Source organism: Scomber scombrus, chromosome 23, assembly GCF_963691925.1.
Source record: "Scomber scombrus chromosome 23, fScoSco1.1, whole genome shotgun sequence".
NCBI classification, from domain to species: domain Eukaryota; kingdom Metazoa; phylum Chordata; class Actinopteri; order Scombriformes; family Scombridae; genus Scomber; species Scomber scombrus.
This window is the reverse complement of record NC_084992.1, coordinates 12713863-12737083: the sequence shown is the minus strand read 5'-3', so window position 1 is coordinate 12737083 and position 23221 is coordinate 12713863. Positions and strand designations below refer to the sequence as shown.

Here is a 23221-nt window from a genome sequence, read left to right as displayed (position 1 = left end):
ATAATTTACTGCATCTCTCTGTCTGCTATCAAATGTGAGAAAAAAGTGCTAATGGACCTTTGAGTTGAGATCATTTTGTCATAGTTCAGACAGATAACCGAGCTGCTGCTGTCAGCAAATACGCTGCTGTTCCAACTACAGAATGATCGCACTCCTTCCAAGTTTAAACTCCTGAGTCAAACTTGCCAAGTCCGAACTTGGTGTACTTGGTATTGAGAAAGGCCTTATGTCAAACTGGCTTCAGTTAAAGTCCTATGAACTTACTGGGGGCTCGGTCGCCACATGTCACCACTCTCTGTATCAGTCATCTAAAATTGAAAGCCCTCTAGCGTTTCATACACAGTGCAGCCATATACCAGGTTTTGACCCGTCTTGTTAAAAGTTGGTAGCTTTGTGGTTAAAAATGGTCCTGCTTCAACGTGTCATATCATTAATGATTCTCATGGTCATATTATATTCTTGCACATGCAATTCAAAGCTCCCTCGAGGGGTAATTAAGTCCAACCTGACCTCTTTCATCACTGGACTGTATTCTCTGTATAAGGCATTTTCTGCATTTCAAATGAATATAAAAAGAAAGAAAGAAAGAAATGTTGGACTTTCCCTCAAAGACGCTGTATCTGTTGTAATTCTTTCTGCAGCTTTTCTTCATTTCTCCCACACTGTGACCGAAAGCAAGGGAGATAATTATTGTATTTCTGAATATGTTAAAAGGAAAAAAAAAAATGTTTTTGTCCTCTGAATGTAACGGTTTTGTGTGTTCTGATTAGCTGTCAGTCGCCAAACATTTCAGAGGGTTCCCACTGCATCTTTTCATTGTATACCTATCAAGCTTTTTGTAGTTCCAGTCGCAATTTTTATGCACATCCTACCGCCTCTTGAGTTCTTGTGTATCCACACTGTCGGCTCCGCCAGCACACTGTGATGAATCATTGAATGAAGAGCCAAATTTCTCTGTCTGTGACATCTGTGTTTATTGCATGAGCCTTTTGATGTCTGAGGTCTAATTTTTATACAAATTCTGCCAGAGTCAGGGTGACAGAAATGGGATTTCAGCTCAAAGGCAATGCGATTACAACAACCTTGTTTTGATATTGTGGTGATAAATGTGATAAATACCCTCTGTATTCTATAATATATGACTGAGCACTGAGAATGTGATATAGCCTCATGGTAAAGGTTATCATAAGCCATTATAAACAAGAAAGACTACATCTGCATGAGGTAATAATTATATTAGTTGTTTTCCACTCTCCGGAACCTCTTCTTTAAATGAATCTCAAAGAATAATTACAACATCAATTGTAATTTATATGAGCACTACCATGAAGAAAGCAAAAGAAATCCCCAAGTATGAGTATACATATGGAAGGCATTGGCCAAGTTGTTAACGGATGCATGAAAGTAAGAGTGAAACCCCCCCTGAGGCCATCCAGCATTCGGTGCACGGCTCCTTAATTACTTAGGAGGCTGAAACTTAGCAGACGGACTGGGCGAGACAAATGAGTCCCTTAATCATGACCTACAAAGCTCTGTTTATCAGCAGGAGAGCCTTGTAGACATGTCATGTGATGTTGAGAGCAGAGCCATTAAAACTGACCCAGAATATATGACAACATGGTAACGCTCAAGTTCATCAGAAATGGAAAATAGTTTAATTTGATGTCTCGATAAGATTAAGATTTTAAATATTGGTTTTCCAACCCAAATACGGAAGCCAAGGGTTCATCTCTTTGCAGGTGTCAGTCATGCTTTTCCAAAGGCTAGTTTTGGAAATGCTTCATTTCTTACTATTGTGTATGCTAAATGAAGGGAATATACACATTTTCTTGAAAGATTGTCTTTATTTAACCCTCCTGTTGACCTCGAGTCAAGGAAGGAAGGGGGGAAGAAGGAAGGAAGGGAGGAAGAAGGAAGGATGGAAGGGAGGAGGAAGGAAGGGAGGGAGGAAGGAAGGAAGGATGGAAGGAAGGAAGGAAGGAAGGAAGGAAGGAAAGTAGGAAGGAGGGAGGAAAGAAGGAAGGAGGGAGGGAGAGAGGGAGGGAAGGAGAAAGGAAAAGAGGAAGGGAGGAAGTTAGGAAAGAAGTAAGGAGGGAAGGAAGGAAGGAAAAGAAAGTAGGAAGGGAGGAAGGTAGGAGGGAGGAAAGAAAGAGAGAAGGAGAGAGGGAGGGAGGGAGGGAGGAAGGAAAGGAAAGGAAAGAAAGGAAGGAGGGAAGGAAAGAAGGAGGGATGGAGGAAGGAAGGACAGAAGGAAGGAAGAAAGGGAGGAAAGAGAGAGGAAGGAAAGAAAGAGAGAGAGAAGGAGGGAGGAAGGAAGGAACAGTCAAAACAGACGGGGTCAATTTGACCTGGGAGGACGACACAAAGGTTAAAGTCAAGTGAATATTCATGCTGTGTGGAAACTTAATTAAATCAAATGCTTCTTGGTGGTTACATTTCACACTTTGACATGTTCAGCTAACATGCTGTGCTCAAACTAAAAGACCTTTTGTGTACACTAGCAATAATTGCAATAAATTATTCTGAAGTGTACCAATTTAACACTGTCTGTATTTTCCCTCTAAATTGTACCAAAAGACAGCTGCTTCCAGAAACATTTTTGGGAAATTATTAGAAACACCACCATTTTTCTGTGTGTTCTGGCGACATTTTGTAATAAAACCTTGCACCTTGAGCAAAAAGTAAATTAGCTATAAACTAACTTTACTTAAACTATCAAGTATTTTATTTCCCAAAATTAAGGTCTAAATGCTGTTTCAAAGCTCTCTACACACTGCCAGCAATATACCGTAACCCTAAATACTGAATCTTAATAGTTTGAGCCCTATAAATACTGGAAGCAGCTTATAAAATAGGCATCATGAGGTCCCTATACTAAAGATGGATGGACTTTCAGGATAGTGATTAATTACAGACACGCTTTAAGGGATACAGCATCAATCACATCTATAGGTGTAGTGATTACAGTCCTGGAGTAAACCAAATCACCATCATTTATTTAATGTAGTCTCATGAAGGTATAAATATTATTTGTCATATATATAAATATCAAATAAAATGCACTCAGATGATACTGCTTAAGCCAGAAAAACTAACATCCTATAACCTGGAATGGTAATAATTTGCAACACATTCACATTGAGTCCTTCAAAGCCTCTACGGCAGCCTCTCTGGTAAACTAGAAACCATCATAATAAAGTAATCGCCATTACAAATTGACATGAGCCATAAACCGAAGAGAAACACATTGTATAACACGTTGAGTGCCTCGACATGATGAAAACTCCCCAATGAAAGGCACCCTGTTGCTTTATGCTTCGATTTGGCAATATAATTAGTCCTTGTTAAACATAATAAAAAAACAGATGCATTACACACATTCAATGTTTTCACAATTTTAGAGGAGAGGAAGAGGCCTGATTCAGCAATTCCTAATGTTTACCGCCCATTCCTCTGATTGATCATGGTCCCTCAGCTGGAATGAATCGTGTTCAATAAACTGATCAATGCGGCTGTTAATGGCAACATAGTGTTGCTGTTATCATCGATGTCATCAGCTGATTGTGCCACTTCCAGAGTCAATAAAGTGAATGTCAGTTTTGTCTGGCTTCAAGCTAATTCCCCTGAAGTAGGCGCAACAGAAGGTCTGTCTTGCTGCTGATTATGTACCGTTTCTCACCATGACGAGATTACGAGACACGAACGGTTACAACTGCCTTGATTAATTAAAGAGATCGACTTGTCAATCAGCAGCATTGAAACGTCACCCTCTCTGTAAAGTAACCTGGTTTTTCAACATGGTTTGCACACCTCATGTTCAAGTTTTTCACTGCTCTGAGGAAAGTGCATCCCTCTATTTAAAAGCTTTGTTGCTGTTGAGTGTAGAAAAAGGCCACTGTCAGGGGGTTTATATTGCTTGTAGCTTCTGGAGAGCAGCTATTACTTCTGCACCTGCCTCAGCTGTGGCTGTTATCTCTGCAAATCCTCACTGAGTGCTTCCTGCAAAGGTTAACTAAAGGAGGACAGCGTCAGTGGAAAAAAAGAAGATGGCTGATAGAAATGATCCATTCCTGATAAGAAACAAGAATATTTTCCGTACATTTTGACCCCTACTTTCTTTGATGCTCAGCGATTTGATTCGACTCGACCGTGGTGCTGATTTATCCACAATGTCATTGTTTCTCAAGAAACTTCTTTACCTTATGCATAATATAATGGGCACACTCACACAGTCAGTGTCAGGATAGGAAGGCACTGGTAAATAATTTAGCACCATGAAAAAGAAGAAGTCAAGGTCTTAGTGAGGATGGACTTACTGACTATACTTTTACACATAAAAACTAAAAGGTGCTGTAGATTTAAAATGATTATCATCCAAAAACTGCTCCATAAAAACTTTACTCAGCAACTTTAATGTATCAAATCTCTGTAATTACTGCCTATGCCATTTCAGTTAGTGCCTACAGTGCAGTGTGTGGAAAATATGAATGTAAGAAAACAGTAGGGAACATTTGCAATAACTGTTGTTCATCTCTTAAAACCCACTGAGCCACATAATTATTACAAGCATGTGTCCTGGTGGACATCCTGACTTTTCTAAAGATATGAAATATGTCAGGCTGAACTTTGAGTGATGTATAAAATGTATAAAACAATTTGCAAGACAACTAGAGAATTTATATTTGGGGGAATGATACAGCCAAATAAATAAGTCTTGGGTTGCTTATTTCACGATGTAGGCTAACTTCAATGTGAGGTTCCAACAAGCTGATAATCAGAATACTATTATTGGATGTATCAAATGACAATGTATAATGTCCAATCATGTATGTCCATGACCTGATTCTCTCAATAGAATTTCTATATAAACATTTGGCACTCATGTAGCCACTGAGTTCTTCACTCGCTGCTACACTGCAGCCTGCTTCAAAGTTTAACTCCCTCCACCTTCTGAGCCTCCTCTTGTATCAGCATTGAGGTGTGATGTTGAACCTTTCTTATTAATGTGTAAATATTCCTCAAATAGAGAAACGTCATGTTGTTGTTACAGTTTAAATCTTGATGTGAGTGTCCCAACTAAAATCCAGTTACCTGTGATATACAGTATTTCACATCTTTGGTGACATTTCTCAGTGATGTATTGCAAACACATTACATTAAGATACAATGACGTTTGATAGCAGATAATATTTTCCAGTGATCTAAATGAGTGATTTTCAGTTCTGGTCGTGGGGCACCCCTGCCCTGCATATTTGAGGGTGTTTTCACACCTTTCGACTTGTCTTGGGTACACAGATGCCAGACTAAAGTAACAGGAGAAGCCTCACAACAAGACAAGAGTGCAATATAAGCCATCTTTGTTTTGAGTAAGAGACGCAACTCTTAAATATTGCAGATAGAAAAATCCACAAAACGTCTGACAAGACAAAAGTAGAAAAGAACAAATACTTTTTAAACACTTTAGATGAATCATAAAAGGACCAGGGAGAATTTAACTTTCAACTTTAAATCAGAAATAAACTGATTCCCAATATTTATTTTCCAACTCTTTGACCGAAATGTGACTTTGTTGTACTGCACATCAGCACACACGCTGCAGTCACAGGTGCTGCGATCAGAGTAACACACAACCTCTGTGGGATTAGTGAGAGTCTGTGATTAAGTTCTAGCTCTGTGTTTGTTGGCCACCTGCGGCCTAACTGCATTGTCGGAGCCAGGTGGAGGGAAACGCACATCGGCAGCTGGAAGACCCACACTCTCCGTCAGCAGAGGGAAAGCTATAAGGAGCCTGAGCACAGTTTGGCTGTGTGCCGCAGCACCATCTGGGAGGTTGATAAGGAGGTAAAGGGCACTGTTGTATTGTGCTCCTTTAAGATCAAGGGTGAGGGGGAACTGAAACAGCTGTGATGTATTGTGACGGTTACTGGAAGCAAAAAATGTGCACTCAACTCAAAATAAAAAGACACTTCCGGAAAAACTTGCGGTAGAAATAGTAAACAAATAATGTCTTATCATGAAATTATGAATTAGAAAGTTTCAGTAATTTTGTGTTATCAGTGCACTCCTAAAATAAGTGGCTCTAAAATGAACCTGTTTGGATTTACACACCATTTGTATGCATGGTACAACCCTGTCTCCTAGAAATTTAATTTCATATCACAGAAGAAGTTTTCTTTATTTTTGATCAAATAATAACCATGATGACAAGAAGACTTAATCCAAATAACTTTAAATAGGCTACTAAAAAAACAACAGATTACTGGTCTATGTTCATGCACATTAAAGGCCTTAATGCTCAAAACAGTTTGAATATGAAAGTTTGAATATGAATCAAATCTAGGACCACAATGTGATATGAAAACTACAGATATAGTTTACACTTCCATGAAAAAAAAATTCAGATCTGGGTCACTTGGAGGACTACTCCATACTTACAGCATGTAATGTGAATGTAACCTTGATGAACGGCAGCACAGGTGAATAAATTATTATAAATGAAATAAAAACAATAACTTACAACTGCTTATTTACTTCTGCCTTGCTGAATATATGGAGATTACACTGAAGCAGAGAACGATTCTTAATTATAGGATATTGCTTATATTATATTACATTTTTATAAGATACTTATATTATGGGATACTCCCTATCTGACTTGAAGCTGTCATTTGTACAAATTTTTAAGCCCTTTGATGCAAAACTGTGATTTATAACTTTGGCCAGTATAAATAAAATGTACTTACATGGCTTGAAAACCCCTAAAAGAATCAATGAAATGCTGTTCCTTGTCAAAATTCTACATATTTTGCATGCAAACAGTATGTAAGGTATCATCCTACATTCAGGACGGTGATAACATGGTCTCAGGTTGGTAACGTTGCAGAGCTGCTCTGAGCTGATCTGTGCTTTAATGCTTCTGTGCCTTGATAAATAAGATGTTTTGCGTTGGAGAAAGAAAATGATTTTCTTATGCATGGTGGTGCCTGGGCTGCTGAAGAAGAAAGACAGCTGAAGGCAATGTAAATGATCGAATCTAACTGGACTCCCAGGAACTGCCTTATAGCAGAGCCTATGCCACCCACACTGATTTTAAAAATGCTGTTGATATGAAAGCCTAGTAACACTAATTTGCATTATGATGGAAGTGTTTTTCTCAAGGAAGAGATAGCCTTGTCAAATTCCCCCCTCACTGCTACTCTCAACAACCTCATGACAGGCGATATTCTCTGTCTAAGCCACCCTGAAGGACTAATTTGATTTGATAGGCTGTGCAAGCGAAGGAGCAGGTCTGTCTTGCTGTAATGAATTAAGCTGTACATTACGCACAGAGACCGAGACGCAGCCTTCACCTCAGAGGTAAACGTGATGAGTCTCCATTCAGCCATGAATAATTGCCAGAGACTGGTGCTTGTCTCAATTTTCTATTTGGGCAGGTGTTAATTCAACAGAGCAAAATGCAAGTCCACTCTGGAACCACACTCTAATTGTGTTTCTTCTGTTGATTTCCATGACAGCTCAGGGTCCCCGTTTATTTCATCCTGTCACTGAGCTGATTGGGTAACAGGCAAATCTCACTGATTTGTGTCAAACTTGGGATGGACAATACTGACCTCATGTGATGGAGGATTCAGAAACAAAGTGTCCAATTAAAAGTAGTCTGTCATTTTGCTTGTTGATTTAAAATTTAATAGCATGGCTACACTATTGGAAAAAAAAATTAAATCCTAAAAAAATGAGGTGTTTAACAAAATCTACCTTGCTTTTTCCTTGGATCACATTTAATTAGTTGTGATGGAGATAATTCACTCATCATAGCAGATGATACAGGTGGTCATATACGACTACCACCACCGTGTGCCCGAAGTTACATTCATAGATTGTGTGATGACAACTGAATTATCACCATTGCAACAGAGCAAACTCAATCAAAACTACTGTTTCCTGGGTCAAGACTGAACTTTCAAACTCCATATTCAAGTCATGTTTACAAGCAGGGGACGCAAAAACATTAATACCTGTAATGCAAAGACCTGCAACAGTCAATATCAATCAATTTAATGACCATTATATGTTTGTGGTGACTGTGTCTGATGTTATATTGTAAAATGTTGCACTATTTTGTCCACCAGTTAGAAAACATAACCACCTGAACCTTAATTTATCATTTTCTCATAGACTTCTATACAATCTGACTTCTTTTAGAGCCAGTGGAGTCGACCCCTGATGGCCATTAGAGAGAATGCAGGTTTAAGGCCGTTTGGTTTTACTTTTCAGACCTATCCACTAGGCTCACTGTCACACTATCATGGCTTAATGGGACACCAGAATACAATGGAGTCATAGTAAATGTTATTAATAACACATGTGTTTTTCCTACTATGAAGTCAACATGTCTTCTGTGAAAAATCCCTATTATACTCAACCAGATAAATACTACAACCTGGTAATGCAGCAATAAGACTAATAAGACGTTTAATGGGCACAAAGAAGTCCGACAATCATACAGATTTTAAACAAGAAAAACACAAGTGGAGAAAAGTCAGAAACTATCACAGCTAACAGATATACTTCTGAGTATGATGTAGTCCATTTATTACTCTTTACCCAGTTGTAGCTTTTTACAGCCAGGCAAAATGTGGCAATGCAGTATTTTCCCAACAAACAAACCTAACACAAGACCAACATTGAAACAGCTTCATAACGTCATGATAATTCCAGCCAAATGAAGTCAATTAAATCAGAGAGTTTTGCCAGTTGCCTGTTCACCTAAAGAGCTCATCAAACCTTAGAAAACCTGTGTGATGATATACACTGCTGAAGAAAAAAATGAAAATGTGTACGTGAGAAATCTCCCTTACTTTATGAGGACAGGATGACATTTTCTGCTCTGAAACATCATAATCTCTGGTAACAGATGATAATGTAATTTTGCTCTGTGGCAGCTCGCACAATCTTCTTGACAAATGAGGCTTTCCCATTGGCCTCAAGTAAATGATGTATAAATGAGCTTCCCATTGATTGTCCTTTGGATGGGTACTGGGGCTTTTTAGCCTCTCAGTGCACTGCAGGGAATGAAATGACCACCATGCAGACTAACCATCACACTAACTGTACTGTGCCACGCATACTAACTGTGCCTACAGTTGAATATGCTGTCATAAATGTCAATATACTCTAACATTCAAACTCAGGAGGTGGAAAGTTCAGTACATTATTCTTACTCTTTACTGTGTATTTGCACAAGCTGCACTAACAGTTCATGTGGCAGATGTTGATTTATACAAGAAAAACATAATTTACTAGACTTCTACTACCACTAGACCTATGACTTTAATAAATGTGTTGAAGGTAAATGCATCCATAATTTCACTTGGATTTCAAATTCTTCAAACTCTGGACTTTTATATGTTATACTTCAGAACACTGTAGTGCTCAGACAGCTTTTACTAAATTTGTTTTCCTTATAAAGGATTTTTATTGGTGCGCATGGACTTCTGCTTCTCGTGAAGCAACTGATCTCTATTTTCTACCTCAGTAAAGACTGTAATTAACCAAAACACATGACGAGTAAACCACACAAATCAAAATGATTCAGGCTAAACAAGCCACTTCTACACTCTGGGAAAACCTGAACACTGCATGTAGAACCAAAAATGACTATAACATAACTCATTATCAGTATTGATTTAACCCTTACAAACTATTTGAGTCAAATTGGACCCACATTTATTTAGAGAGAGAGAGAGCACCTTTCAAATGTTTGTGCAGCTTATACACATTTTGATACACAGAGGGTGTTCTGGGTTATATTTGACCTGGGTTTATTCAAAAATCACCAAACATGATGCTGCATTCAATGACATTCATTGAAATCATGATGGCTGTTATGTTACATTGTGTTGTCATGTAACACATAGCACCATAATATAGTGAGCATGTTTTTTCTCCATAAATAAATAGTTTAAAACCTAAAGAATAAACCCTCTCTGCTCTCTGAAAGCCTCATTAAGGATTAATCACCCATTTATGAATAACCAATAAGGTTTTTATGAATTAAATACTAGGTATAGAATCTAATTATGAGGGGAGGCTGTGAGATGTTAGAATATGAACAGTATGTAAGGGTTAAAAACAAATATTCATATATCAGTGTCTTCCATAATTATTTCTTCCCTCGTGTTTCACAGTGCTGTGGCATTTTAACACACGGGTAGTTTTGCAATATAATAAAATAATCTTTACTTATGTACCCATTCACTTGTTTCCAAGCATTCATTTTGTAGAAACATCTGTAGACAATCCAGTTTTATACTGAATGCATTGAAGCAGATCACAGACCAGCAGGTATTTATTTATGAAAACAAACATTTCATCTACCGTCGCCTACAAAGTTCACTCTCCCACTCCAACATGTGGCTTTAAAATCCCAAATATCTGTAATCTGTATTTAGTTTTACATGAAAAACAGTGATTCAGAAGCCAAGCTAACAAAATTACAATTTACATACACAAATGCATGTAATTCAACAAAAACACTCAGTAATGTCTTGATATCTTGCAGATGCTCATCACAGGCTTTTAACAAAGATGCAACATTTACCAAATCCTGCTGCTTCCTGTGTGAATCAATCACCTCAAATGTTAAATTTAATGAGGCACCTGTAACATCCATTATGTCTCATGTTTTCATGTCTCACTTTTCTTCCATGGGGATGCAGTAGTAAAGTAATTGAGACGTTTTAACCACAATAGCTGCGCCTCTTTAAAGGTTAACACTGCCATCTACTGACAGAAAGATGACATTACAAACACAAAACCAGTCCTTTTCTTCTTTTTTTTTGCACATTTTATTTTATTATTATTTATTGCATATATTATCGTGTTTAATGTTGTGTGGCTGTCTTGACTGTAGATGTAGCTGCAGTAACTAAGTAGAGAGAAGGAAGGATAAATAAAGTATCTATCTATCAATCAATCAACCAATCATCGAAATAAATATGCAATATGAATTAATAAATATATAATAAATTGTATTCACTACATTATAGACAGTGTCCCTCCTTACAAATGCAAATAATTGGCTTCTATTTCCTTCTATAATCTCATTGATGTGGGTGTTTGGGTTGGAAACTGTGCTTTGCTGCCCTCAGCTGGCTGATAATGGTAATACAATGTTACTGTTTATGTGTCTCTTTTGAATGTTGTTGTTACTTTGTGTATTAATGATTTTCAGCTGTATTCACGTTGCTTCAGCTTACTGTTTTTTCCCAGTTCATGACTCATGAAACAGGCACAAATAAAACTCATCAAACTGAACAATCAAATCTTAACATGCAATCTCGTTCCTCTGCTTATCCTCGTTATATGAAATGATATGAAGCAGAATAGCATTCATCATGAGCAGCCAGCAGATGAAAGATTTTTTTCCACACTCTGAAGTACTTGAAAACATCTCCAGGCTGTGTACACCTCCCTCACACAGTCCCTCCGAAATCAGACTAACTAGTTTTTTTAATGTCACAGCATCAAAATCACTAGCATACACAGCAGTGGAAGGACACTTTTAAATTGTGTTTGGCGATTTAAAAAAAAAAATACTCGTCTATCTAATGTATTTTTTGATTTGTTATAACTAAAATCACATGCCAGTTCAAATATGATTAACTTTACATCTTGGTCTGTTTACTGCATGTGGGACATATAACTTTCCTTTTAACATTTAGCCAAAATGTTCACATTTTCCATGATTTAATATAAATTATTCTATTTGTGAAGAAGGTGAACAGTAATGCAGAAATGTCACTCAGATGGTGACACGATGATGAGCAACAGAGGAAACAAGTCTGTGTGAGCAGGAGCCATCATTTACTAAAGTTGCGGCACCTACAATCAATTAACATCCAATTAAAAATGTTTAAATACACATTGCTCCTGATTTATTATGAATCACGAGCATTTCACTGTGAAGTTTCTAAATTGAGGAATATAAAAATGTTGTTTTTCCACGAATAATCAGTCTGAAAACACGCAATAAATAAATAAATAAATTACAATCAACCAATAATTTCAACAAACATTTCAAAAGAATTAGCTAAATATTTCTTGCTGCCCACAAATGAAACTTGAGTGTTTTAAGTTTGAACTCAATTATTTATTTATACAAAAATGACAGAGACATAACGTGACCTAAATAATTATATTATATATTGATACAATTATCAGTATGTCGTTGATTTCCTTTAAAAGATGGCGAAGATTATTGTCTGTAATATTATTATCTAATAAACAAAAACATCATCTTAAGATTTACACGGGAGAGTTGATTCACTTCTCATTGGAGGAAGATTTGTTTATTTACCGAGTAAAGACCGTAAAGGCCGATTCGTTTTCACATTTCGTCTAAACGTTATATATTTTCTTTAATTCTCACCTGTTAACCCTGGGAAAAAAGTTGTGTGTCGTGGTTGTGTTTTCTGTGAAGCTATAACTTTGGTAGGTTTTCTGTTTATTGGCTATTTTAAAGGTTTTTCACTTCAGCCAATCAGAACCGTGCAAACTGAAGTCTTTGGGTTATTATCTATAATTGTTTTTACCTATTATTACTAAATGCTGGCAGAGTTGATTTAAACCTACCGGTGTGTATTATCGCAGCCTCGCTGCAGCTTTAATCACACTTAACCGTCACTTGTGAAACTTTACATTTAATGCAAACTTATGCATATCTTGAGTAAAATCTTCTTACAATTTTCCTAAAATGCAGACAGGAATTTAGTTATATAGTTATTTATTTTAAATCTGAACTTGAATTTAAATGAAGTTGAAAAAGTGTTTTTTTTAATTGATGCCAGATTAAAGATTTATAAGAAATGTATTTAAAACAATGATTTCCTCAAACATTCCTTATTTTAACGGGAAAGTTCGGGTTTCCTAATCAAAAGCAGATTTAATCCCCAACTAACTTTTTTATTGTCTTATCTGCACAATTTGAGATGTTGAATTTAGATCAGAGGAATAAAAGACTATTGCAAACAAGCGTTTTTAAATGACGCATTCAAACTCCACTTATAAACTCGGTCATTAAAGTTAAAATATAAACTGGATCCCATTTGTATCGTGTGTTATCCTATTTGGGCCTGAACACTTTTAAACGTGTTATATATAGTAAAAACATAGGTCAGTGTGTTCATATTGATGAAGTGTGGGGCCCTCAGTGTTTTACAGATGTGTATTTAAACATGTAAAGCTCAGGGTGTCTTACATTGTGTAAAACCTCGTCAGATGGACTCCTGGCTGCAGGTTGGACCCAGCAGAGAGTCAGAGGACTTGAGGACTTTGCGTGACAAGAGGAGTGAAAACAAGCATTTCTGTGGAAATCTGTCCCGGAGGCAAACATTAAAGTGGACTCTTTCATCTTTCATGCCGCTTCTGGTTTTCTTTCCCTGCCCCTTTGCATGTATGTTTAATCATATCAGATGGTCGTCCGACTCCAGGACGTAGATGGGGCCCGATTTTAATGACAGAGAAAGTGGACATCAGATAACATTTCTGTCACAGTGTTGAAGGGAAAAAAACACAGTAAACATCTAGTCACGTGTGTGTTATTTTCTAAGCCTAAACATTTGTATTATCATTATTATTAGTAGTAGTAGCAGTACTGATATTATTATTAGTAGTAATAGTAGTAGTAAGATTTTTCAATTTATTCTATTATGTATTATTGTTATTGTGTATTTATTATATTATTATGTATTGAATGATGTAGTAGTAGTAGCATTACTGTTAGTTAGTATTTGTATTACTGCTAATTATTTATCTTTGGAGTGCTCTCACAGTTGATTTGGATACATTTTTACAAGGTTTTTTTTACTGTCTTTCCTTATTCACTCACTTATCAACACTATCAGCTACATACATGCAAACTACAGCTGCATTTATTAGTCAATTTATCGATTAGTTGATCAACAGAAAATAATCTATTTTGATGGGTTTTTCTTATAATTGACAGTAATAGTAGTCTAATATTCTCACTTCAATCATCTTTCAATATCAGCTCTGTTCATAAAAGGTTTGGGGTACATTTTCATGACATTTACATATTAAATATTCAAGGTAATTAGTACTAACCAATATTAGAAGTGAATAACATTATACTGCATTTCTAGATGACCAAACTTAGGAATTCACATGGCTGTACTTTGCTTATTAAGTGTAATTCAGCAGTGAGAGGAGGAGGAGGAAGAGGAAGTCCACAGGCGGGACTGACTGCAGCTCTAATAGCCTGTGTACTCCCAGCTATCCTTCAGGGGCATGATTTATTGAAAAATATGGACCCTGTGTATAAGCTAATATGGCAGACGTGCTTTGACCTCGGGGGGCAGTGCACTCTCCACACAGTCTTCTACCTTGAGAGTACTCCGCTCCTTTCTCACGCGATTCCTCATATCTGAGGGTCTTCAGCTCGTTGTCCCTCTTTGCTTTTCACAAGTACTGAAGTTTGAAGAAGAAAAAAAATTACATCTGAAACTGAAAGTCCTGGGTTCAGATGGAGTGCGCTTGGGACACCATTTGGCATAAGACATGGAGAAAAAAGCTATATTTTTAGGCAAAATATCTTTAAAGTTTGGAGAGTTTGTCAGTTAAAATCTGAAATCACCTCAAGAATCAAGTGCTATGTTTACATCTGACCCCTCCAGTTCCTGGCACAGCTCGAGACATTAGTGGTATTACAGGGAAGCTTATGTTTTCTCATTGATCTGATGTCCCATAAGCCTTGGTATTTGTGGTGGGCCTGTAATCCATCAGAAGAACCCCTGAGGGATACAACATGTTTCCTGTGTAGGTATATACCTGCTATAGCAGCTGCACTTATCTCATGTGATTAACCATGATGGCTTTAATGTGAACGTATGGGAAAGAGCTGATGATTGTGGAAGCCAAAGAAGCAATGTGGCTAACATTTTTTCCCAACAGGTGCTCTTTAAACTTATGATTTCTGAGGATAAAAATACATAGACATGCTCATTTTGTCCTTTTGAATGGTGTTAAAGTCTTTTTCTTGGTTTTCGGGAGTGTGGATGTGTGGCATTAGGTCACACAGCGTTTGCAATATCCAGCTTTTTTCCCCTCCTTTGTCCTGAACTGAGAAGCTGGCTCTAACAGGGGTTAATTTGCCGTTCAAGGGTTAAACAAACAGGCATTAATAGTTTATTCCAGGCCAGACTCAAATGTGCTTTGTTTGGAAGCTTTGAAAGATAAAAATCCAAACTAACAAAAGTGGAGGAGAAAAAAAGAAAAGAAAAAAAAAGAACTGAAGTTATTTTTGTTACCAGGCTGTGGAGGCTTTTGCAATAAACCAAACAGCTCCCAGAATGCCTTTTGGTTTATCCCAATGAGCGGGGCTCTGAGTGCAGTGAGGTGAGGCCTAATAGGGATTAAGCAGGAGAAGTATGTGTCAGTTTCGATGGTTGTAATCTGGAGTGTTCTTTTTGGAGTTTCTGAGCAGGTATGAAATGAAGATTAAGAAGCACTGCGATAAGTGACAGCGGGAGCTCGGAGGTCTATTTTCACGCAGGGCCCAGCGGTGACCTATCTGACATGAGCTGCCATGGAAACAGCATGTTTAAAATCTCATCTGATGGGCAGTAATTTAGCATTTAGAATGGGGAAAGATGGAGAAAAAAGCGGAGGGAAATAAAAGCGTGATGAAGAGAGTGCACGAGGGGCTTCGGGAGAGAGCCTCGAGTCAGGCTGATTCATCAATAGCTCTGCGCTCGATGTGGCAGAAAGGGGCGTTCTGGTTGACTGCCTCTGTTAAGGCCGACCTAAAATGTCTGGACCTTGCTGACCTCAAATACACTATTGCATTTTGGGCTGTGGCTTTGACCTCAACAGCTTGCAGCACCACAGTGGCCCATTATAGTGGCAGTAATGATGTGAAGGATTCCCCCAGTAGACTATTAATACAGCGATTCTCATCTTGCACAGACTACCATACAGTATACACTGCTAATGATACTGGATTAGAATCTGGATTAGACTCAGAATGGGTTTTGTTATGGATGAGCTGACCTCAGGAAATCAAAGTAATCAGCAGGATGAGCGGCGACAAGAGATTTACAAGAAGAACTCTGGCTTTTAAAAAGGGATTACGTGATGAAATCTGATGTTTGATCAACAAATTCAACTTGTCCAAAGAGAAAATAACTGTCAAATAGTCAGCGGTCAGAAGAAAAGTGCAGCATTTTATACATTACATTTAGAAGAATAGAGAAATATTGCACTTCCTACTCCGATATATTCATTTGTATTATTTTGCCTATTGACATTTTGCATGTAAAAGTTAGAATTAGCATTAAATGAAGGTTTTTACAGAATGAACTACCCAGCTGTAATGAAAATGGTTTGAATTAGCTGAAGCTCATCCACCTACAATATATAGCTGCTTACACATTAATGCATCCATAATAATAATAATGCATAATAAGCCTATTCAAAATAATAGACAGTACATAGTAAGTCTGACAGGAGGCATTCTGCTTAAGTACTTTAACTTTATTTTTACTCTATATTTTGCTGATAAAACCTTTGTTCTTCTACTGAAGTCAGTTTGTGAATGTGGAAATGGGAATGGATTATTTCTAAAGTGTGGTTTTTGCTACTTATTTTCTTTCTTCCACCGCAGCAAGTTATAGTGAAATAAATCTTAACACAGCAGAGATAAACAGTAAGTAACCAAATGTATCTTTTTGCCTTCTTTTCTTTCCTCTCCTGTATATTTATATATATATATATATATTCTAATGTAATTAGTAAGCCATTTGAAGCATAAGAAAATGGTTATTATTACCCATCTCTGGTGTTTATGTAGTGGGATATTTAAAGTTGATCTTGAAAGAAGTGTTGTGTCATTGCCGCTAATGGCAGAGTAGCATGAGATCATTTTGCTCCAAAAGGACACAAAAACATGTCTGTTTGAATTATTGTGGGGTTAAGATTTTTTAAAAACAATAGCAGAAGGAAACATTTCTTCGTAGTTCTTCAGCAGAGTCATGCAAGCATGCAGGGTTTCCTTAGTTGGGGCCCTCCGCAGTTTTTGAAGCCCACAAAGCAGCAAAACAGCTCCACGTTAATGAGATGAGGGTCATTTAAAGCAAGTGTTGCCTTTGATAGTCTCTCCTCTCATAAACCTCTGCATGACTTTACGAACCGCTGACCAGCTAGCAGCGGGCCTACGCATTGACACAACAACATGCAGCCACAGATAGAAAGAGCACAGTTAAATTACTGAGTGTTGACAGAAGACTGGATGTGTTCACAACAGGAGGAAAAACATGAAAATGGACAGAAAAAAATGAAAGTAAAAGAACTAATAAATCAGACAACCAAATACTGAATTGATTTTTGATTCATTTCAAGCCAACATTTAAACACTAAATAAATCAATAAAAATCCCATATAAGGCTATTAATAGAAAAGCTGATGAAGACCATTGAAAGCTCCTGAAAAAGCTAGTAGGTAGACCATGAGTTATGTTTTTTGTCAAAAAGACAGATTGTATCCTCTATGAGTACAAGTCTATGAGTTTAACATGAATACATTTGTTTATTTGTACTGTTGCAGAATTTTCATTTTAAGTCATTTTTTACTTAACTTTTAACAAGAAAACCGCTTTAAAACAATAAGAACAAACATCACATAAGGATCAAACATTAAAATTTGCGCAATCTAATATTCTACTCATAAACTCTTCTTATGATTACCAAATATTAGCCATAAACACCATTCTGCCTGTATGTAAGCTGCACAGTGACACAATATGCATGTTGACTAATGAGTCCAAACTTTAAAGTCCTTTTGTAATTTGGGTTTTCATTTCAAAATGTTTGTGGAGGTTTTTTTCCTCCAAACAGAATCCGATATATTAGGTTGATAGGCTATTACTTGCAAAGCGGCTTTAATAAAGTTAATTTGGTGGCACAATGGAGAATAATTGTGAGCAATTCCTCTGAGAACACAAACGGTTTGTTGTTCTCTGCCTCTCTCCGCTGACGGCTGCTCAGCTCTATGTGGACTTCACAAACTGACAGATTATTCCATTGTTCACCTTTCTCCTCTCTAATTTCTTAACCAGCATTTATTGCAGTGTTGATTTTGGTATTTTCTTGATTCACTGAGGTCGATCAACATGCAGCTTCAAAACCTACAAGCTGGAATGTTCTGAGCATTTATTCAAGGCTACTTACACATGAAAGTAAGCTTTTCATAGTGTTTCAATCCTATTACAACTCTGTTTTACTCCACTGTGCACAGTTTTCCAACCTGACTAAACATTTTCCACCTTCAGCATGAATTCAGTCCATCTACGGGCATTTAAGGTGGCAAAAAAAAAAAGAAGAAAAAAAGATTTATTCTAGATGGATAAGCTACAGTTTAGTGTTCATAATAGGTTTTAGAAATATATTTCTAATCCATGGGAAATGTCTCCATGTGAAAATGAGAGACTATTTTGGGGGCTTGTGTGGTGGAGTTACAGCTTAGTTTTAGTGTTCCCAATAGAAAGTGGTAAATTACTCTTACAGCCACATGATGCAAGTTGCATGTGTGCGTTAAAACTATTTTTTTTTTTTTTTTAAACCTTGAAGATTTATGTACATTATTTTGGGAAATAAGTTTTTGTGCATATAAGGAAAGCGTTTATTGTTGCTTCACTGTGCAGAATGATGTGTGTACAGAGTTGGACCCTCGAAGGCTGTTTTAACATTCATCTGCTGAAAGTGGAAAGTTTCTCTTTGCTCACCTTAAATCTGACTTTTAACATATAAGCATGATTTGTGACATCACAGCTATAGTCTGGAGGCCAATCCTGATCAAATAGAAACATTTGCAAAGTTTCTGGATTTTTTTCAATAAGGGAGAAGAATTAAAGGACTAGTAGAGCTTTTAAGATTTTTTAAAGGAGGTATTCAAACTTGCTTTATGGACCAAAAAAACAATGCAAATAAAAAAAGAAAAGAAATTTAACAACTTTGCACTTAACATCTAGGCTCAATATAAACTGTATTTTTCATTAAATACAATTATTCTTATTCCTCCTTTAATCTTATCTCAAAGCAAATCCATTAATGTGAGCTCTTACATTTAAAACTAGGACCATCTGTGTATTGATCAGATTTGAATTAGTTGATAATAAAACATTTTTTTTTTAAATAGTATGACTATTATTTATTGGCTTCTCAGCTTTTGTTGTATTTCTTCTGCTTGTTGAGTGAAAAATACGAGAACTTCTGGTGTGTTTTTATTCAACTTTCGATACTTACAATCGAAAAACCTTCTGCTCTCTCTCTGAAGAATCCTCTATGCACAAAAACGTATTAAATAATTTATTTATTTGTATTTACGTGAGAAATCAAGCATAACTGAGCAATACCTGCGAGGGCAATTATCTAAAAAAAAATGTGTTTAAATGACTTTCGGGCGTCTATCAGTGGTGCAAGTTTAACACATTTGCAGTGCGCTTAGGAAATATAAAGTGTGCATGGACAAATGTAACCAATAGGCGGTACTGTGCCATTCTGCATGAAGCTTCCTCCATCTCCAGCCCTGAGGACAACATTGTATCTCTGCTATGGTTTGCTCCCTAATTGACCTAAATTCAGCATCTCTGCGGTCCCTCAAGGCAGACTATCAACACAGCCTACAAGAGAAGCTCTGACTGAGGCAGTCTCTTGTGTTTTTTTTCCTGGAGTTATTCCTCGTCGCTTCCTGCTTTCAGTTTAAAGCGAAATTTCTGTCTGGATCTGGGCGATCTCGGGACTCTCCTCTCTCTCATGGATCACATCGGCATGATTAACGCGGAGCAGACGACGCAGACACTTCAGGCCGGAAACAAGCAGAATTCCTGGGAATGATTTTGTAATATCTAAATCGGGGTGAGTTAAAAGGGTGAGAAACGCGTTGTGGAAGGTATAAAAAAAAAGAAGCCAATATGCTGGATGATAAAGCGCCGAGATCGAAGCTCGGTCCTGCGTCGAGAGGCTCGTCTTTTTATATCGAAAATTTACTGAGGACCACAGACAGAGACGCTTCAGCCGAGGAGAGGGTGAAGAGCACGGGGTTCAAAGTTACCGTCCACAACCCGGCAGGCTGTCCGGGGCTGGAGACGCGATGTCTGAAGGATAGTGATGCCCTGATCTGGAGCGGGACGCCTCCCAAAACGACGTACTGCAGCCCAAGAAGTGAGTGCATTAGTCAATATTTGTATGTGAAATAAAAAAAATGTCCAGGGCAGAGTAAATTATCGTATCGTTTCGGCTAAGCAGTCTTATATTAACACACAGTCAGAACAGTAGTTATGTTTGATCTAATAAACCAGTTACAGACAGCAAGAACCGACTTCACAAAACTATAATGATGTAAATAATTCAAACACACGTGCAAAACGGTATAAAATTGACCGTCTGGACCAGAAATAAGCTACAGTTGCGTCTATTTATCATTTTCACAAACAATTCTTACTCAGTGCTTCAATAGGCCACAAGTGGATTGGAGATATGGGCTGTAACACGTTTCACTCTCCATACTCCGTGCGTAAAACGCAACTCCCCAATTATGAGCCAAGTACGAGCCAACAGTGTCTGGCAAGCAAACAACAATCTCACTCTGATGCTTCAGATGGACCAGCGGTGGAGAACTGTTGGGTGTTTATAGTGTTGGAAAGGACAGAGAGCACGAAGGCGCGTAATTTGTCATTATTTTCCTTCTGGTTTTGGGTGAATGTAGAGAACAGTGGGCAGGATGATTTATGGTGAGACTTTTTTTCTTTTCCACGACTTTGCTCTCAGGTCCACCGTACAAGGCCAGCTTGTCAGACCCTCTGCCTAACAGCGACCGGGAATCCCCGGCTTTAACTGTGCACGGGGAGGAGGACGAGGATGAGCCGGAGGAGAAGGGGGACGACAGCGTGACGGATGACAGGAGGCAGGACGACGCGCGCTCCTCCTGCTACTCTCAAGAGGACGGCTCTGAGTCAGGTGAGGCCAAACTTAAAAAAAACAAACAAACAAACAAAAAGCCTCATCCTAAAAAAAATACTCCACCTTGTGCTTTGCAAAAGATGCGTCACCACGCATGCGCCATCCGCATGAAACGCTTCCTCAGGCGCTGCAGTTGTTTTCTCTTGTCCAAAATGTAAAATATGGTTTGAGTTTCCAGAACTTCTTGGTTTGGTGCAGATGTTTAGGTGTGATGATGTTAAGTTTTACATTAAGGAGAGAAGAGGTTCCTGAATCCAGTGAAACGCTATTTATTTAGATACATAATAAGCATAATAACAACAGGATGGAATCTTGTCTTTTAATGTTATTTTGATGACGATTTCTCCGTAAATCAGGTGGGGGTACTAGCCTACGTTAATTATCTACAGTTAATTGATACAAATAACATACTGAGGCTAGATTATCTGTTATAGTCTGTATATGGTTATATTTAAGAAGTAAAAACCTTCACACTGCGTGTTGTAGGCTACATGAATCAATAATGAGTACATCTATATATCAGATAATATGGGACAATATTGTATTAGATGATACTTTAAAAAATAAATAAATAAAAGTAAGAGCCCGACCGATATAGCAGACAGCCAATATCATTGGCTGGTTTCACAGATGCTATCAGCATTTATGATGTCCTATATATATATATATATATTTATTTATTTTTTTATTTTATTATTATTATTTTTTTAGTTATATAGGCAGCATTTATATGTGTATCTTTGGACCTATTTCTTTATTCAAGTTTAATATGTACTACTTTTTTTTTCTTTTCTTTTTTTAAATAGTACTTTAATAATTATTAAATTCCCAGTGAAGTTTACTGTCATACAGTTTATTGTTTAATGTAAAATATCTTGCCTCCATTACGTATCTTTGTCACAAGTGTTTATATATATATATATATATATATATATATATATATATATATATATACGATTATTGGTTAATACATCAATATCAGATTTTCTTTCTTTTTTTTCTACTCCATCATATCTGTATTGGCCCCAAAAGTCTGGTATCCATTGGGCCTGTTATCTATAGACTGTGATTTCTACAACTATCTACAACTTTCTTGAAGCTACAGAAAAAAAATTAGGCTACAGCTCAAAATAAGACAAATTAGGCTTTAATTGTTTATGAGGAATTTAAATGCAGCTGTAATTTATTTTGTTTGTTTTTGGGGTTAGGGTTAGTTTTCCTGTACTGTTTATACCATTCTTGTAAAGAGTAGGGTTTTGGTTGTTGTGATGTTGTAAATGTTGATTTTTCAGGTAAGTTCACCTGATAAGCTAAAAATAAACTCTGGTTATTTTAGCTATATACTGACTTCTTACTCCCTTAGTTGTGTCTACCTTAACAGTAATTGCATCTGGTTACATTAAGTAAAATCCTCCTCACTTCTTCCTCTCAGGTGACTCCAAAGTGGCGCGAAAGAAGAAGACCCGCACCGTGTTCAGCCGGAGTCAGGTGTTCCAGCTGGAGTCCACTTTCGACCTGAAACGTTATCTGAGCAGCTCGGAAAGAGCTGGGCTGGCCGCTTCGCTGCAGCTCACCGAGACGCAGGTGAAGATCTGGTTTCAGAACCGCAGGAACAAGTGGAAGAGGCAGGTAGCCGCAGACATGGAGGCCAGCAGCCTGACTTTACCCTACCCAACCCAGAGAGTCGTCAGAGTCCCCGTGCTGTATCGCGAGAATGCCACCTCCAGCTTGCATCAAGTGTCGCCACCGGTGGTCGGCTTCTCCACTTCTATCAACTATCCATTGACTGCACACTTCACCCACCCACTGTCATTCATAACACCACAGATGACTGGACTAGTGTGACATTTAGGGTGGAGGTGAAGTTTTGGACGAAAGTTAATCAAATGCCACAAAAATGTCAATTTTTTTGTTTTAGTTCCAGGCTCTGCGGTCAGAAGTCCTGCTAACACACTGACAGTCTTGGTGAAAGGCTTGAGTGATATCATTATCCTGCGGAGTGCTACGTTATCATGACAATCACTACTTGGAAATCCCTGAAACAAGAATATTTTCCCACATTATGGGTGATTTTTTCCCCCAATTTATTTTAAGAACAACTCATTTTTAAGATTCAGTGCTAGATTTAATGATATGTGTGGATTATTTAGGATGCCCACATCTGTCTGCGGGTGATTTTTCACACAACA

General features: G+C 37.5%; 1 protein-coding gene across 1 annotated transcript; it reads left to right on the top strand.

The window, feature by feature from the left end:
- Positions 1-19984: 19984 nt before the first annotated feature.
- LOC134005545 (homeobox protein HMX1-like) lies at positions 19985-22877 on the top strand. Its single transcript, XM_062444470.1, has 3 exons — positions 19985-20234; positions 20841-21029; positions 22465-22877. The coding sequence occupies exons 1-3, from the start codon at positions 19985-19987 to the stop codon at positions 22875-22877; spliced, it is 852 nt and encodes a 283-aa protein (XP_062300454.1).
- The last annotated feature ends 344 nt before the right edge of the window (positions 22878-23221 follow it).

Excerpts from the sequence above, each read along its gene's own strand:
- LOC134005545 (XM_062444470.1), top strand. The coding sequence starts at position 19,985 with ATGCTGGATGATAAAGCGCCGAGATCGAAGCTCGGTCCTGCGTCGAGA. Across the intron at positions 20,235-20,840 it reads GACGTACTGCAGCCCAAGAA|GTCCACCGTACAAGGCCAGC; the intron begins GTGAGTGCATTA and ends CTTTGCTCTCAG. Across the intron at positions 21,030-22,464 it reads AGAGGACGGCTCTGAGTCAG|GTGACTCCAAAGTGGCGCGA; the intron begins GTGAGGCCAAAC and ends TCTTCCTCTCAG.